The 16,900-nt window shown below is 43.6% G+C and overlaps 1 protein-coding gene across 1 annotated transcript in view; it reads left to right on the forward strand.

Annotated features, from left to right (window-relative positions):
* The window catches only part of NDUFA10 (NADH:ubiquinone oxidoreductase subunit A10), a 42,811-nt gene that overhangs the window by 6,970 nt on the left and 18,941 nt on the right, over positions 1 to 16,900 (forward strand). Inside the window, exons 6-8 of the mRNA XM_086751417.1 lie at positions 3,082 to 3,161; positions 7,021 to 7,075; positions 14,655 to 14,740. Of these exons, the coding sequence (XP_086607543.1) occupies positions 3,082 to 3,161; positions 7,021 to 7,075; positions 14,655 to 14,740 (221 nt within the window). The remainder of the gene's footprint in view (positions 1 to 3,081; positions 3,162 to 7,020; positions 7,076 to 14,654; positions 14,741 to 16,900) is intronic.

Below are 16,900 nucleotides of genomic sequence, written 5' to 3' on the forward strand. Positions count from 1 at the left end.
CTTTGTAGCTGCTATATCAGGAGTCGTGTCCAGGTATCATGCTTTTTGCTGCATGCTCTAAGATTGTCTGTGCTTCCTGAGTGCCAGAAGCCCCAGCTGGCTGTCCCCTTCTCCAGCTTCTCCAGTTGACTGCTCTTCCACACCTGTGTTGACGTTAGCGCGTGGGTCAGTTAACCTTCTGAAATTAATAAAAAAAAAAAAAAAAAAAAAAAGGCTACTTGCTGCTTTGATGTTAAGGTAATGAAATCTCAAGTTTTAAACTGAAAATTGATTTTGTATAGGTCTTCTATGACGTACAAAACCCAGGGAGCTTTCTGGCTAATCTGGTATAAAGTTGATGAGAAATAAAGTTGCAGTGTGACTTCAGTCTAGCCTGAGGTCTTGCGACTTTTACCTATTGTTGGTCTTTGACAGCTGTGGGACATTCTTGCTTTTGCTTTGAGTGTGGCATAATTTCTCTCTTCAAGATGTCTTTTTTAAGTCATGGTGTTGGATGGAGACTACTGTTAAAAAGTAAAGAAAATTAACTTCTGTTTCATATGTCTTAAAATTACCCCTCTCGTTATATTGGATTACTGGCTTGTTGAAATAGTCTTGGATCAGAAAAGCTGTAGGATACTTTTGTGTAATGACTAGTCTAAATAAGGTTTTTTGGGTTGGGGTTTTCTCTTCCCCACCCCGTGGTACTTGGAGATGTGGTTGTAACTGCTCTCAGTTGTGTTACGGGGATTAAATGATGTTTGCCTTGCACCTTGGGAAATTGTAGTCGAATGAAGTGTTTCACCGTGGAAAGCCTGATACATTAAAAGAAAGCTTTGATTTACTAGAAGAAATTCTCAAGTCTCTTAAACGCTTAAATGCTTCTCTCAAAGCATGCGTGCCTAAGCTAGTGTGTTAGGGTGAGCTAGTAGCGTTTCGTTTTGCCGTTTTCTGCTCATTAGAGAGAGAGGCTGATGACTGTCGAAGGGAAGTGACTTCGGAGCTCTAAATGGAAGGCTGCCCTTGGTGCTTTGTGATCTGCGCGGCCTGAATTGCTTAGTTGAGTGACTCTCCCCTTCTGCCTTCCAGCAGTTTAGGCCATGACTGACTACACCTCTGCACTTTCAAGAAAAAGATATTTTTGTATAGGAAAATGAAGACTTTTTGTTTTACCAACTTCAGTGACAGACTTAGAAGCTTCTTAGTGTACCATGGGAATATGTGAATTCTTTGCCCTTGTGAGCATAAAGGTCGGCGTCATTTTTGAGACCTTCTGGCAGAAATTGCTGGTGTAACTTGTAACTTCTTTGGGGCAGTGGCACTCTGCTGAACGCCAGTGCTTGTTTGGGACTGGTATTTTTGGGAATTCTGCCTTCTTGGTGGACGGAGGGTTTCACTGGTATTTGGCGCACTGTTGTTGCGGGGCACTGGAAAAAGAAGACATCTCCGGTGGGCCCAACTAGCAGAGGCATAGATCCTTCCAAAGTAACGGGCATCTTGCATGAACATTTCAAGCAGAAAGTGTAATTTAATTTTAGGTTTCAACTGAAGAAGCATACAGTAGATTAGAGAAATTCCTGGCATTTTGCAGATGTAATGTTAAAGTACACTGTGTGGCAGATGCAGCTGGTGGTGAGCTGGTGGGCAGCAGGTACAATAGCCGTGAAATCTCAAAAGGAAGATTTTTGGAGTGGGTGGTTGATAATGCACTTGTCTGAAATGGGAGAAATGGGTGCACACTGGCCTTGTTGTTGAAAAGTCAGACCTAGACAATCTTCTATTCTATTGTTCTCCTTTTTTTCTGGATGATTTGTATATAACCTGGAAATGCAGGTAGCTAAGATTAATTACTGCTAGGAAAGATAAACTTTTTGAGACTGTTGATGTGTGGTACTTTTAGTTTGTGTGAGCTCAGGGAAAGCGAGGCAATTGCTGTGACAAACTGAGATAAATTGCAAGAAGGTTTGTTTTGCTTTTGCATTCTTCTGTTGAACCTGCCTTTCCCTTTCTTTTTAGATTCACTAGCGTATCAGAAGAATCTTACTCATATGGCTAATTTTAAAACAATGGACAAGTGGTAAAGCAGCAATTAATGCAAACTGACTTGTTCCTTGGGATATTCTAGATATTTAGTGCCACCTAAGAAATCATAGAATCACAGGATGGTTTGGGTTGGAAGGGACCTTCGAAGGCCATCCAGTCCAACCCCCCTGCCAGGAGCAGGGACATCTCCAACCGGATCAGGTTGCCCAGAGCCCTGGCCAACCTGGCCTGGAACGTTTCCAGGGATGGGGCATCCACCACCTCTCTGGGCAACCTGGGACAGTGTTCTACAACTCGCATTGTAAAAATTTTTTTCCTAATATCCAATCTAAATCTCCCTCCCTCTATTTTAAAATCATTACCCCTTGTCCTGTCACACCAGGCCCTGCTGAAGAGTCTCTCCCCACCTTTCCTGCAGCCCCCTTTAGGCACTGGGAGGCCGCTCTAAGGTCTCCCTGGAGCCTCCTCTTCTCCAGGCTGAACAGCCCCAGCTCTCTCAGCCTGGCCTCACAGCAGAGCTGCTCCAGCCCTCTCATCATCTGTGTGGCCTCCTCTGGACCCTCTCCAACAGCTCCACATCCTTTTGTTGTTGGGGGCTCCAGAACTGGACACAGTACTCCAGGTGGGGTCTCACCAGGGCGGAGCAGAGGGGCAAACTCACCTCCCTCGCCCTACTGCCCACGCTGCTGGGGATGCAGCCCAGGATGCGGTTGGCTTTCTGTGCTGCAAGGGCGCATTGCCAGCTCTCGTTGAGCTTCTCGTCCACCATCACTCCTGAGTCCCTCTCCTCAGGGCTGCTCTCAATCCATTCTCCACCCAGCCTGGATTTGTGCCTGGGATTGCCACGAGCCATGTCATGGCAATCCTAAACATTCCAAATGTCTTAAAATTCTTAAAATTTGCATTAATGTGTATGTGGTTCACTAGACAGTTGGCTGCTAATACAAGAGTGAGCTCTTGGCAGCTGGTGTAAGAGTGCCTTCTGCTTAGACTGGGATCGACGCTGGTGGGAAAAGAGAGAAAACTCACTTGACAATATTGTTTTCTGTTTGTTTTTAGGCATATGAGAAAAAGGTGTCTCCTCTATATCTCCAGAGTATTGAGGATGCTTACAAGAAAACCTTCTTACCAGAGATCAGGTTAGCAAACCAAGCTGTTTTGTCTGAGTGTTTGAGTAAAAATATGTGCAAATCCTAATATCTCTGCCAATTTCAGCAAATAAAACCACGTCAGGTAAGAAATCCTCTTTATGCTATGTGGAACAATGTTTTATCCTAATGAATGGGGTACTGCATCCATGACATAACTGTGTATACTTGTGCGTAGTAACCTCTGGCATCTGAGAAGCCCGATGCCGGTGTTAGAATATTGGAAGACTGAAAATGAAGTCTTTTTAGGTGTGAGCTTTATAAAGCAGTATTTTTTGATTCTTAACAGATTCAGAGTGGGGAAGTGTTGTACAATAGTAAATTCATTAAATTTCATTAATTGACCTACCTAATATGTTGTAAAGCTAATGAGCCCAGATCTGCAGTATGTTGGTGGTTTGTGGATTCTTGTTTTTTTGTTTTTGTTTTTTTTTAACCCTGCTGTCTTGGGGCATAGCAACTTCTCTGTCATGGAGTCAGATACAGAGAAGCATAAACTTGGTCATAGTTAAAAAAAGCACTTCAGGAGCAAAGTGAGGAATCTGGTCTGTGTTTGCTCTGCAAAAACAAGTTCCGTCTCACTCCTTTGACAGTGCTCTGTGTAGCTGTCTGCACCTTCACTGCTCTTTCTGTTTCCTTGCAACAGTGGTTGGAGGGCTTCCTTAAAGTGATGTCAGGAATGCCATAGCGATAGTAGTGTGTTTGTGTTTGTATGACCTGAGGAGTGTCATGCAATATAAGCTTTTCTCAGACCTTTTTGGAAACTTTGGGATTTTTCTGTCCTAAAAGCACATTTCTGTTGTCAGAGCTTTGGCTAGCTGTCCTGATAGTGATGCAGAGTGAGAGGAGAAAGTTTTCAGGTAAGGGTTTGTGATTCACTCTTCTACTTCTGTTTCTCTCCACCTCACGAGGCATACACCTGACAGCCTTCCATGTTTGAAGAGGATTTGATGGACTTGTTGGTGCTGTAATTAAAGACTGCACTGCTGCCTGCTCTGAGAGACTAAAAGTGCTCTTCTCTGGTCTGCCCTGGCTTTTTCTAGCTGGGAAGCGAGAATGTGTGCACTGTAAACTTGAGGAGACTGTTGTGAGAATTGGCACAGCTGGCAAGCTGCAAAAGAGCTCTATAAAAAAATCAAATTGTCTTAAAAATCTAAAGGAATGTGAACGTAAGCAATCTTGGTGCCTGATAAACAAACAGCTTTCTGGAAGGGAATCATGGAACAGTTTGGGTGGGAAAGAACCTTTAACGGCCACCCAGTCCAACCCCCCTGTAAAGAGCAGGGACATCTCCAGCTGGATCAGGTTGCTCAGAGCCCCGTCCAACTCTTATTAAAGGTCACAAAGCCAGGCCTACTTTACATCAAAATCACCTCTAATGGTGCAGGGTTCAGTGTGTGCATGAAGCTTACTACTGAGTTACATTTAAGTCAAATGCTTGTTTCCCCTTGCTTTCTTGCTCCAGCTCTCAGGGTAAATCAGTGTAACTGAGCTGTCAGCAATTGAACTGAGTAACTTCATCTTGAGCTTGTCATTCATACAGGGCAGAAGTTGTCTGTGCGGTGTACGGTCAGCTGCTTCCCAGTGCTTCCCCCACGGGTTAGCGGCCAGGACGCGGCTGTCGGAAGGAAACGGAGACTCAGGATGGACAGGGAGGGTGGGAAGCCTTGGGACTGTCATCCCCCTGAGGGCAGAACTGTTTTGAATTTACTGGTGAAGAGAAAAATGCTGCTTGTTCTTTGGATCGAATCGAGCCCCAGAAATACACTGTGGTGTGTAGTGAGGCTAAATCCTAGACTGGCTGGTCCTGCTGTGATTTCAACTCTTTCCCCTTTGTCTGTACATGGTCAGTACACTTGATAAGCAAACACCCTCCGGTTGGCATCCTCGTCAGCGGATGGGCTTACAATAGCTTGTCAGATCAATCTTTGTGCTCGGATCTGAAGAAGGACATCTCTGTCCCCTTGATATGGGGGAGCTGTGAATGTGTGAAACCAGCTTTCTGCATCTCTAGTCCTCACTGATGGCCTGTACATTGGATAAATATACGGTAGCTTCAGCTGTCTTTAACTGTTTGCTGGCTTGCAGAGGGATGCAGGGAGCTATATCCATGCCTAGCTGTTAGTCTCTGGGCAGACTAAGAGGTTTTTTATTCCCTGATTCTTGAGGATGACCAAAATCTGGTTCAAACAGGCTAAAAAGGGTTATTACATAATGTTGAGCAAACTGCTGCACGCTTTTCATGTTCAAGCTTATGTTAGTTTGTTCTCTTGCTTATCTTGAAATGCAGCAGGAAGAGAGTCTGGTTTGTTGCTTAGCGAAATTCCTGTTATCTTGTTCCATTTAATTGGAGCAACTTGATGCTGCTTAAAGTGGTGTGTTTTATAGTGAGTATTTAGCCATCTTAAAATTGGTGCTCCCTTTCTAGTCTGACATGTTTATGAATGTTTTTTTCATGTTTCTTTTGATAGCGATTTTTGAGTCCAGTGCTGTGGCAGGTACTACCTTGTGATTTTGAACAGACAGCTTTTGTGTTTCGTTTGATTTTTTTTTTTTTTTTTTTTTTTCCTGGACCAAGGCCTAAGCCTGCTTATGTTCTCTTTCTTATTCAATGCTGCTTCCACTGAGCAGCTGTCTTCTTTTAAGGAAAGCCCTAATAATCTGCAGAGTATAGAGTGATTTGATTTCAATTGTTAATGCAGTTGCCAGTGTAAGACTCTGGTGACATCTGGCCTCTCACCTGGATCACCAACAGTTGATACCGAAGATGTGAGTATGGGTGCTGCACTGTCACAGCAGCTCCCTTTGGAAGGAGGCCAGTTTTCTTGACTGAAGACTCGTGGGAGGCTTTATACTTTGTTCGCAAGTTGAGAAGCCACTCTTTAGGTCGTACCTCTACTGGGAGCACCGGTTGAATGGCTGACTGTAAGAGCTTGGACCTTTTTACCAGAGCTGTTTTGAATGACCGGTGTTAATACAGACCAAGAACTAGTTTGGACTGCTGCAGTTAGGACTTGTTTTGATAAAGTGACTTCTTAGAGCGACATCATTTAGATTGCCAGCCTTAATTCTGATTAAACTTGAAAGTGGTTGTGCTAAGCCAGAAGTCTGCAAATGCTTCTCCATGCTCGTCAGCTTTGCTGTGTGGTGTTTGATGTACCGTCCACATTGAGCATCCTTTTTATTTTCTCTTTAAAAGAAAGGTCTTCCGGGGCAGCTGTGCATATGTAGTAGCGAAACACGTTCGTATACGACCTGCTGTCATGGCCCTCTCTGCAGGTGACTTTCATATGAAGGCCGCTATATGAATAAGAAAACAGTCTTGTAACCAAGAAGCTACTACCTGTTTTAAATGTTTACCTACTTACAGATCCTGCTGCCTACGTTGTGTTGGTTCAGTTAGCTAAGTCTTAGTAAATGACAATGGATAAATATATTCTTCTCTTAAAAATTACCCACAGGTATTAAGAAAGGTCTGCTGAAGTTTTGGGTTAGACTGGTTGAAAATTTCACTTGGCTTCAAATAGATTGGGCAGTTGTAATTGGTGCAAGCATCTGCGTTTAGTGAAATGGAAACAAATCCATAGGTGGGATTTTTTCAGGTTTTTTTTTTTTTTTAAACTAAAGGTATGCAGATACCGCAAGCCCTTTAAAACAATTTTGTACCAAGAAAGAAACAACTTACAGGTCTGATAAGACTTCTGTTGCCAGATCTCCCTCAGTGTTCTAAAAATTTGTAATGGTTCTGTGTTTGCGCCTGTGAACTTAATTTCTGTTTCACTTTGGAGCCAGGGAGAGAGAATGGATAGAACAGTTGTATCAGGGGAATTCAACTTTTTTCTCTTTGCAGTGAGACCAGTGAAGTTCTGCAGTACACAGCAACTGAGGCAGAGGATGTGGAGAAGGTAAGAGTTTGCTGCATATATTAATTTTGTTTGTTTGTTTTAAACTTTGAAGACTGAAATGTAAACAGAACACCTTGTCCTAGATAACAAACTTATGCATTTAGTGTTTATTGCTATAGCAAAGATCTGGGCTTGGTCTGTACTAGGATATTTCAATGAGTGAGCGTCATTTTGTCAGGAGGGTGGAAATCCCACCCTCCATCCCTTTTGCCAAGATGCCTAGCAAGTAAAGCCCCCTACAGACCACATGATTATCACTAATAATTTTTCCAGTGTCTTCTGTCTGATGTAACTTATGCCAGATGTTTCCAAATTTGGTTTGTTTTTCCAAGCAAATCCTGTGAGGGAGGTGGAAACAGCATTTCCTGAGCCTCTTCTGGGCTGCGCAGTGTTTGTTCAGTCAGCATCCCTGTTTGAAGTGACTGATGGGACGGGCAAGGCTCTGCATAGCTCAGTTTAGGAACTAAGGAAATTAACCAAGAGGTAAGTCACCCCCAGGATGCGGCGCAGACTTTGTCTGCCTGTGTAAGGCCTATCTCTGTTGGCTTTTGCCACTGTGCAGCTTCCAGGTTGGGGCACGGTTTCCTGTGTGATAAAATAGCTGTTGTTTTTGAAAAGCTAGTCATTAGTCGATTATAGGAGACACCCAGATAAGCAGAGCTGTTATAAGCGTTGGATCCCTGGGTTATTCATCTATATGGGCTAGCGTGTGGGAAACTGCCATTTTTTCTCCAAATGGTTTTGCCTGTCACGTTAGCCCTGGACCAAGCCAGTTAAATTGCCTTCTCATTGCTAGAAATAAGCCGTCTTTAATTATGTGTCAGGATTAACGTGAGATCACTGCCTCTTCCTACTCCACTGTGTTGTTTTTTGGAGGAGCTGTACTGTGTTTGCCTTGTTTCAGCAAGTATTCTTGCTCCTGGAGGATTACTAGTGGAATAACGGAAGCCTTTTCCTTCCCTGTTGTTAGCTTTTCTCTGTAGCTGCTGTCCCCTGCTGAAAAAAACCCAAGGTTTTGTAATTCTGAACAGGTTTGTAGTGGGCCCACTTCAGTTCTAGGGAGAAAGGTTGCGCAGTGAGTCCCTCAAAGCTCACATGAATTCTGTAGTAGCAATAAAGATCTCAGCTGCACTAAAAAATCTTTTCAGATGTGTCTTTGGGTATTTTCATCCTCTGTGTGTCTTGTCTGAAAGCTCTGATCATCCTTCTAGAGTCCACTTAATGCCTCCCTCTCCTCTGTTGGAGTGGAAAAGAAATACAAGGCTGGTTATATTGCTTTCTGCTTTACAAAATAGGTTCAGACCTTTACCCAGCAGTACACCATTAATTCTTAAATCAGCTGGGAAGAGAGAAGTGGCAGGGCGATTCCTTTGTTTGAGATGAAAAACTTAATAGTTTGGGGAAGGGGAGGAGTTTGAGAAAGTGTAACAGGCTTTCCCAAATCTGATGCAAAAGGAAAATGACATTCATTCCAGTGTACCAGCTCCTGCCACCTGCCTGCTCTACCTATGACATTCAGCAGGTAGCAGGCCACCTAACTGTAGAGGTTTGCCTCTAGTTTTGTGGGGGAACTTCCATTTTGCTGTTTTCTTAGAGCCTTTCCTAGCTAAGTCTCCCAATCAGTAATTAACTAAAGATCCATAAGCCCAACCTTGGTGTTCATAGCAGGGGAGGTTTCTGACTGCTTACTGACTGGTGGAGTTCTTTTAAAAAAATGTTGTAGGAGGCAGGTGTTACTGCTGTGCTCACTCACTGATGGACTGGATTTGAGTGGGATCAAGTTAATTTTCTTTGCAGGAGCCCGTATGGTGCTGTGCTTTACATCTGCCCAGAGCGGTGTGGATAATGCCCCAGTCTTTTAGCTGTTGCTGAGCGGCGCTAGCACAGCGTCAAGGCCTTCTGTGCTCCTCACGCTGCCCGCTGCGATTAGGCTAGGGGCGTGCAAGAGGTTTGGGAGGGGATGCAGCCAAGCCACCTGACCCAGACTGACCAGAGGGATATTCCACACCGTGTAGCATCATGGTTAGCAGTAAAACTGAGGGGAAGGTTTTTTCCAAACTCATGATTGCTGAGAGCAATCCTAGGAGCAAGGGGCTGGAAAACCTCCTGGACCTTTGAGTGTCCTTCCTGCTGTTTGAGTTGGTGATGAATCTGTTCCAGCTGAAGTCTGTAGTAAACTCTCCTTTCTTAAGCCTGACTTTGGAGGAAGAAAGTGTGGATTTTACTTGGCCTTGTGCATGACAGGAGCCTGCACTTAATATCCTCGTATTCCCCTGCAAAAGCTTTGTGAAACAGAAAATAATGGTAAGGCCTTTCCTAGTCCTAAAAATTTAACTCCCGTTAGCCGTGTTGTGATGCGTTTCTAGGCCTTTTAGTTCCCTTTATGAGAACATAGTAGCGCGCTACATTTTGGGTCCTGCCCTGTTGTGGCTGGATTTCTGGACACTTACGCTCATGATAATAGAGGTGATCATTATGAACCAGTAGAATTGTAAGGCATTTTGAGTTTATACCCTCCAAAAAGGGCTGGTGGCTTCAGTGTGACAGCAGGTAAATGGAAGTTCACTGTGAAATCACACCTGGAGGCAACTGCTCGCGTTTGGAGTAGTGCAAGATTCCTAAAACCTCTGAAAGTGAGGTGTTTTTGGAAGCTTTGAAAAAAACCAAAGGCATTTGATGCAGATAGCTATGTGTGACCCTTACCAGCTGAAAATTCTGACACAAATCCTTCTGTATAATTTTCAGGAAGGAAAAAAATGACTGAAGCTGATAAACATTCGTATTTTGTCTTAGTCTTGAAATTACTGCTTCCAAATAGCTCTTGAATCTCTGAGGTTTCAGTCTTGTGAGTACCCCTGTGGAAAAACAGAGAGCGCAGCAGCATTGTTCTCATGTGCACTAAAAAAAAAAAATAAAGAAAGTATGGATCTAGTGTTCGTGAGGTTGGGGTGCTCCTGCTTTTGTGGTACGTGAGGTGTATAGCAGCTGGTAGGCACTTCTTACTGAATTGCGCACACACAGGATTTGAGAAGCATGGTCGTTCAAGAAGGGAGCTGTGGATGTTTGGTAGAAGAAATAAGAGAAAGTTGGGGTGGAGGGGTTATTTGCTTTTTTTCTCCGCTTCCTTCTCTCTGCGCATGTCTTGAAGTGATGGTTTCCTCCCTAGATTTTTTTTGTAGTAAAACCCATTGTTAAAGATTTTGTTTTAATCATGTGAATCAGGGTTTAAAGTCAGTCTAAAGCTCTTACTGCTCAAGTAGAGAGTCCACCAAGCTCAGCAATTTTGTGTCATCACTGTACATAGGGTCATCAGTATGCACCGGTGTAGTTCTTAATTTAGTTGGACAAATCTGGACTAGAGGAAGGATGATTATTTTGAAGTCAAAGTACAAGATGGTATCATTTTCATTGTCAGGTGTTAGCTATGGAGGTTGGTACTCGTTCCACTTCCATGAAGTTGTTTTTTTTCCCTTCTGTTCAGATTCAGTTTACCTTTGGAATGAAGTACCTGAAATTGAGAAATAAGGGTTGGCAGGAGGGATTTTGCTATGTGATTGGGGAGCTTTTTTTTTTTATGACCTTATAGTTCAGTGGCTTTTGATTTGCTCTAGCAGACATAAACAACTTGGAAATTACTTTTGTTTCTGAAGTATGTTTTAAAAAGATCAGTTGGAGTTTCATATTGTAATTAACATTGGTTGTAGTGGCTGAAGGAATAATAAGTGCTGAATTGAGCTTCGTTAGGTATTTCAGACTGCTTTTATGTGAGGATAAAACTGGGAATAAAAAGTTGAGTGTATGTTTGTTTAATTTTTTTTTAAAAGCCCTGGATATTAAAAAGGAGAGGAGAGTAGAAAGTAAAAAACTTAAAAACTTAACTGAAAGTGTTTCAGTTCTTCTGTGCTCGTGGATAGTGTTTTGTATTTATGTATTGGTTTTATACAGTGTCACCAGCCTGCCTAAACTGGAGAAGGTGGTGGAGATGGGCAGAAGTGAAAGGCCCTAGAGCAAGCTTGGATGGTGTGTTCAGTTGTAGGAGCTGTGCGTGGGCTGAGCTCCTTCCTGCAAGCTGCCATCTGAACTCTGTAGGGTTGTAGCCTGCGTTACTCCTTTCGTTCTCTTGCTTAAAGAAACAACTTGGGAGGAAGGAGTTTGAGGAGAAGTCGGCTGACAGAGCAACCTGTCGGGGTTTGGTGGTTTTGTCCACACAAATTATATGAATAAGGCCAATGTCACCTTCTGCTGCCCGCCACCCTCCAGGCACTCACCAGGTCACTGTGAAACAAGCTTAGAAATTGTAACCTGTTCATATTGGCTGAGTTGCGAAGATTATAGAAAGAGGTCTCCTTATTGAAACCATTTTTTCTGAATCCTGCCATGCTCTGCAATGTATGAAGACCTGACCTCTCCTGGATGTTATTACAAGTTGTGCTGCGGTCAGGTTTGAATCATTCGTTTGCTGCTAATTCCCAGGGGGTGCCAGGGCATTCCTTACAAATTAAGAAGCTGCTCTTCTAGCCTGGTCGGGAGGCTGATACCGTTGTTAACGAGCTGCTGGGAGAGATACCTTCTGATACCATAATAAGAGTGTGCAAAACTAACTTGAATACAGATTTCTTTTTCCCTGCAACATATTCTGAGCCCTATTGTTAGCAGCTCTGTTGTTAGTCCTGTCACCAGCCATAGTGGGGAGTTTCCAAAGCTTTGCTAGGGAGTAGAGAAGTAATTGCTTTTATGTAGCTAACGAAAAGTATGGTAGAGGTTCAGCTTTTAAATTAAATAATTAAAAAAAAAAAGGCAATTTGAACTAACTTACCGTGCAACTTTCTTTCTCTTTACATCTTTGCTTATCTTGGGGAGTTATGTTATAGCAGTTTGGTAGGAAGAAGCAGTTTCTAAATACAATTTTGAAAATTCTTCTAAATGTCTGTGGTGCAGTTTTCTGTAGTGTTTTTTGAAGACTGGAACACTTTTCTGTCAGTGGGTGGATTTATCGTTGGCTTTTTTCTTTGTGAAAAGTAGGTTTCCTGTATGCTCACCTACAGTATCTGGTTTGCCAAGTCTGCCTCTTTGTAAGAGATCAAAAATGGTTAAAGGGCATCTGAACTTGCTTGAAGTTTTAAATATACTTCGGTGATGTCATGTCAACTGTATTTTTTAAGTCTTTATCGGTGAAATTAGTCTTTAAGAAATATAAATGCCTTGAGGAAAATGATCATGCAGTCATATCTCTAAGTCATTATGTCTTACTGTAGAAACGTAATACTGGTAATAGAGTGGACCTCTGTAGTCGAAACTGCTTTGTGCCTTTAAAGTGCTAATAGATGAGATGTAGTGTTTGCTATGATTGCAGGGAATAATTATACTGGATTTGATGTACAGTAAAGAATAGAAGCATTTTTCATTTGTTATTCTTTCACTCATTTTATTACTGTGTCGTAGCTCAGCCCCGATCGGGAGCAGACTACACAGTCTCTCTCTCACTCCCCGCACCCTCCAAGGGAACAGGGGGAGATGATATAAGGAAAAGGCTCGAGGTTTGAGATAAGGACAGGGAGAGATCCTTAAAGTTACCATCACGGGCAAAACAGACTCGACTTGGGGAAAACTGTTCATTTATTACTAAACCAAAGCAGGATGAGACAGGAAACAAGATAACCTCCCCCCACCCCTCCCTCTTCCCAGGCTTAACATTATCTCTACCACCTCCCCCCCCCAGGCGGCACAGGGGGGAGAGGGAATGGGGGTTACGGTCAGTTCATCACGCGTTGTTTTATGCCGCTGCTTCGTTGTTGGGAGAAGAACTCCTCACATTCCTCCCCTGCTCCAGCGTGGGGTCCCTCCCACGGGCCACAGTCCTTCGTGGAACTGCTCCGGCGTGGGTCATCTCTTCCACGGGGTGCAGTCCCTCCAGAACAGCTGTCCCAGCGGGGCCTCCACGGGCCACAGCCTCCTTCAGGCCTCCACCTCCCCCAGTGTGGGGTCCTCCCCGGGCTGCAGGGGGATCTCTGCTCCTCTGTGGGCTCCCCGGGCTGCAGGGGCACAGCCGGCCTCACCATGGGCTGCACCACGGGCTGCAGGGGAATCCCGGCCAGGAGCTGCATTGCTGCTCCCCCTCCTTCTGCACTGCCCTTGGCGCCTGCAGCCCTTCCTCTCACGATCGGCTCAGGCAAACACCTCTCAAGTTCTCTTCACATCTCCTCTGTTCGCTTCTTGTGGCCAGGCTGGGCTGAGTCAACATTTCAGTGATTCTTTGAGGATAAATGAGAAAAGTAGGACAGAAGAAGACATGGCCTTTATTACAAATACAATGGGATCCCAAGGAGTGGACCCAGACCAGAGCAGTGGAAGAGTGTGAGGAAGGAGCAGCAGAGATGTTCTCTACTAACTGGCACCCTCTATTCATGATCTCCACCCTGTTCTTGTCTTAGAGTTGTGTGGGTAGAAGATTTGGGGACTACCACTGTAGCCCCCCCTCACTAAATAAAACCAGAACATATTGACATCTGCTTACTTGCCAAGTGGATCGACAATGTGTCATCGGAATTTTGGTCCTGACCTCGTAGCTTTTTCCTTTCCTTCTGGAAAAGGCCGCTGAAAAGTGGTGTTTGGAGCTGTAACAATGTGCTCCTTCCCAGATTGTTTCAAGCTACTGTCTCCACCTCATCGTGCACCTTAAGTGCGTCCTTCCGACACCGGTTCAGGTTTGCTTCAGATCCAGTCAGTCATGTGCGATGACCTCAGGCTTGTGTTAAGCAATTACTCAGTGGACCAGCAACGATCTGTTTTCTGATGGAGCTAGGCTGTAAATGAAGCTCAAATATGGGATTGATACGTTGGGCATGCTGGAGTAGTGATTTGCTGAGCTGTTACTTGTCTGAATGGTTCTGGGGGCTCAGCTGTGAGCTTTACCTTTCCTTTCTGCTCAGGGTGCATGCATGCATGGATAGGTTTTGACGACCGATGAAATTGTGAGCCTTTGGCCTTCCAGTCAGTGTGGCTACTTCAAGTGTGTTTGAGTTTTCCAGCCTCAAACACGCCTCGGTTTCTGTGATGTGAACCGCACACACAGACATTTGCCACAATGCTTTGTAGCGTTCTTCCTCAACCTGTTTCAGTTAGTATGCCACTGAGCCTTTTCAAAAAAAAAAACAAAAACAACCAAAAAACACCCTGGGCTTCCTATGTACCATAGTGGTTTTTATTTGCAAGAAATGGGGCATCAGCCCCAGCAGCAGGTTGAGGAAGAGTGTCTTGGATCAGGTAAGAGTTTGGAAGCAAGGCACCTCTCAGCCAGTTTATTCCCTGCCGTCCTTTGTTCACTGAGGCTCAAAGCACCAGGAGATTTAGAGCCGGCCCCAGCGTGTCTGCCCAGTGCTTATGGCAGGGCCACGACCTCCGGAAATAAGACTGGGAGGTGATAAGTTAGCTGTAAACCTTTGCATGGTTAATACAGCTTTAGCAGCGAAGCCTTTTTGCTAGGTGACCTGTTTAAGAATATGTTTTGATTATTTCATTGATTTTTGGATGTTCTGATCAGGCCCCACCTCTTAGTGTAATTTTTATCTTTTGCTTCCAGGTAATTGAAGACATTGAGTACCTGAAGTTTGACAAGGGGCCGTGGCTGGAGCAGGATGATGTTTCTTTCCATCATTTAAGACTTTAGTAAGTATGATGTCTTCCAGTAACTGCACATTATTGAGCATCAGATCTCGGGGAAAACGGTTAAAGCCTTTTTAGAGGTATGTTTATATTTACACTCTGACTTGATTTTTTTGTCAGAAGTCAGCAGTGGTAGCAGGCTTTTGTAACGTAGATGCTTGGCACTGTAATGTGGTGCGGCATTTTGCTGCTGCTGCTAGTTAATTAGATGAGAGACTCCAGACAAATAGATCTCATTCCATTAATGAAGCACAAGAACTCTCCAGGCATTTCCCAAGTGCTGTGACCTGTGGCTCTTCATTTTGGAATGCATTTCTGTGAGCACTTCTGTTCCTGAATGATCACAGAAAAGCATTTCATTTTAAAACAGAGCATTTATGTAGTTGGCATGGTGGTTTCTCTGCTGCCCTGGCAGCTTGACATTCTTCAGCAAAGCTTGTTGCCAAAGTGACCTAGCAAGTTTATATGTGGTGCTGTTTAGATTTTTCTCATGCTGCCTGATTTTTAAAAAATCTTTCCAGCAGTAAAGAACCAGGCTGACCAGACTGGGAAATGAAAAGGGAATAGGAAATAGGTGAACTTGGGTGGCTGCTCAATAAGTCCTTCTTTCCTCCTTTCCCCAGACTCCCAGTAAATAATCCTAAATAGAAACTTCAGTCCTAGTTCATAGAATTAAGTAGTGCAATTGTCCTCCATAATAACAAGAGGGATTGTAAAGTACAGCAGTTTAAGCGTGTATTTGGTTGGTTTTTTTGTTAAAGATTCTTATCTGTCTAGTAGGATGTGAAGACATCAAACTTGGATCCCTTGCTGGAATAGAATCAAATTTGCTTATAATAATTCTTTGCAAGTACTCCATGTTTACCTGTCCTCCAGTGCAGCTGTGGAGCGATGCTGACGGGGCTGCATGTGTCCCCAGAGCAACGCTGAAAAGAGAGGTAGCCCTCCAAACTCCGAAAGGCATTTAACCAAACCATTGATGTGTGTGTGAAGAAGTGAAATCACACCTCTGCTTTTATCCGTGCATTACGGATGAAGCGTCAGGAGTGCCATTCCGAAGTCACACTGATGAACAAAATGTTCTCTGGATAACCCCGTATAAAGAATATAGCTGCACTTGTGAGACTGTTAATAGGGGTAACCTTGTGCTGAAGTGAGACAGCTTTCCTATTTTGCTAGAACTTCCATCTTTAGTCTGAATGTGCAGGTAGCAAGTGCAGTATAGTTACTGCATTTCTTAAGCAAAATTGAAGACTTATATTCTTGTCATTAATTTCAGGTTATCTGACAGATTAATAGAAATACAGACACTTCTTTTAAATTGAATATCTACATCTTAATTTTTGTCTTGATTGTGACAGGCATTGGAGTAGTAAGTGAAACTTCTTTGCAGGCTTCTGATGTTCTTTGCCTTTCAGTTTTCTATGCTGCTACTTCAAATGTCTCCTAAAATTCATGTTCCTTTTCTATGGCCCTCCCATCAGAGGGTGAAGAGAGATTGCAGAAGATTTGGATGGCATCTAAGAAAGATGTTGTGATTCGGGTGCCCTTTAAGTATCTAAGAAGAGGTTTCTTCGTGTAGTAATCAAAGGACAGCACTGAGTGACTTAGACCCTGCCAAACTATCAAAAATCAGATTTCCCTTGAAAAAGAAAATACAGTTAAGTTGCTGGTTTTCCTATAGCTTCACACTAGTACAGATATTAAGAAAGGATTACTAATTGCAGAGTGTAGGAGGGAGTTAAAGGAAAGCATACAGTTAAAGAGCAGTGTGTTAAGATACTGTATGAAAATTCTACTTTGCAGCTGTAGAAGGGAATAAATTGCATTGTTAAGGACTCAGTTTTTCGTTGAACCATGGGGGAGGGTGAGAGAGCCTCCTGTAAGAGGCTTTTGTTGTTGTAGATAATACAAAATTATTTCTTCTGTTGGCAGCAAATGGCTGTTAAGATCTTAGAGCGCAACAAACTGCTAACTTAAATGCTCGTATGGCTTGAGTTCTGCCTAGCTTTTAGAATAGCATTGTCAAGGCAGCGTTCGTATTCGGACAGATTATGAAAGTGCTCAGTGTTTGCTTTGAGCCTTCGTTTGGTGCTGTGGTATTAGGGCATTGATCAGCTGTGTAACGACGGATCCCGTGCCAGTTTTGTGCTTGTGCCTTGC

The sequence above is a fragment of the Chlamydotis macqueenii genome, chromosome 6 (genome assembly GCF_036417535.1).
Source record: "Chlamydotis macqueenii isolate bChlMac1 chromosome 6, bChlMac1.mat, whole genome shotgun sequence".
Classification (NCBI taxonomy): domain Eukaryota; kingdom Metazoa; phylum Chordata; class Aves; order Otidiformes; family Otididae; genus Chlamydotis; species Chlamydotis macqueenii.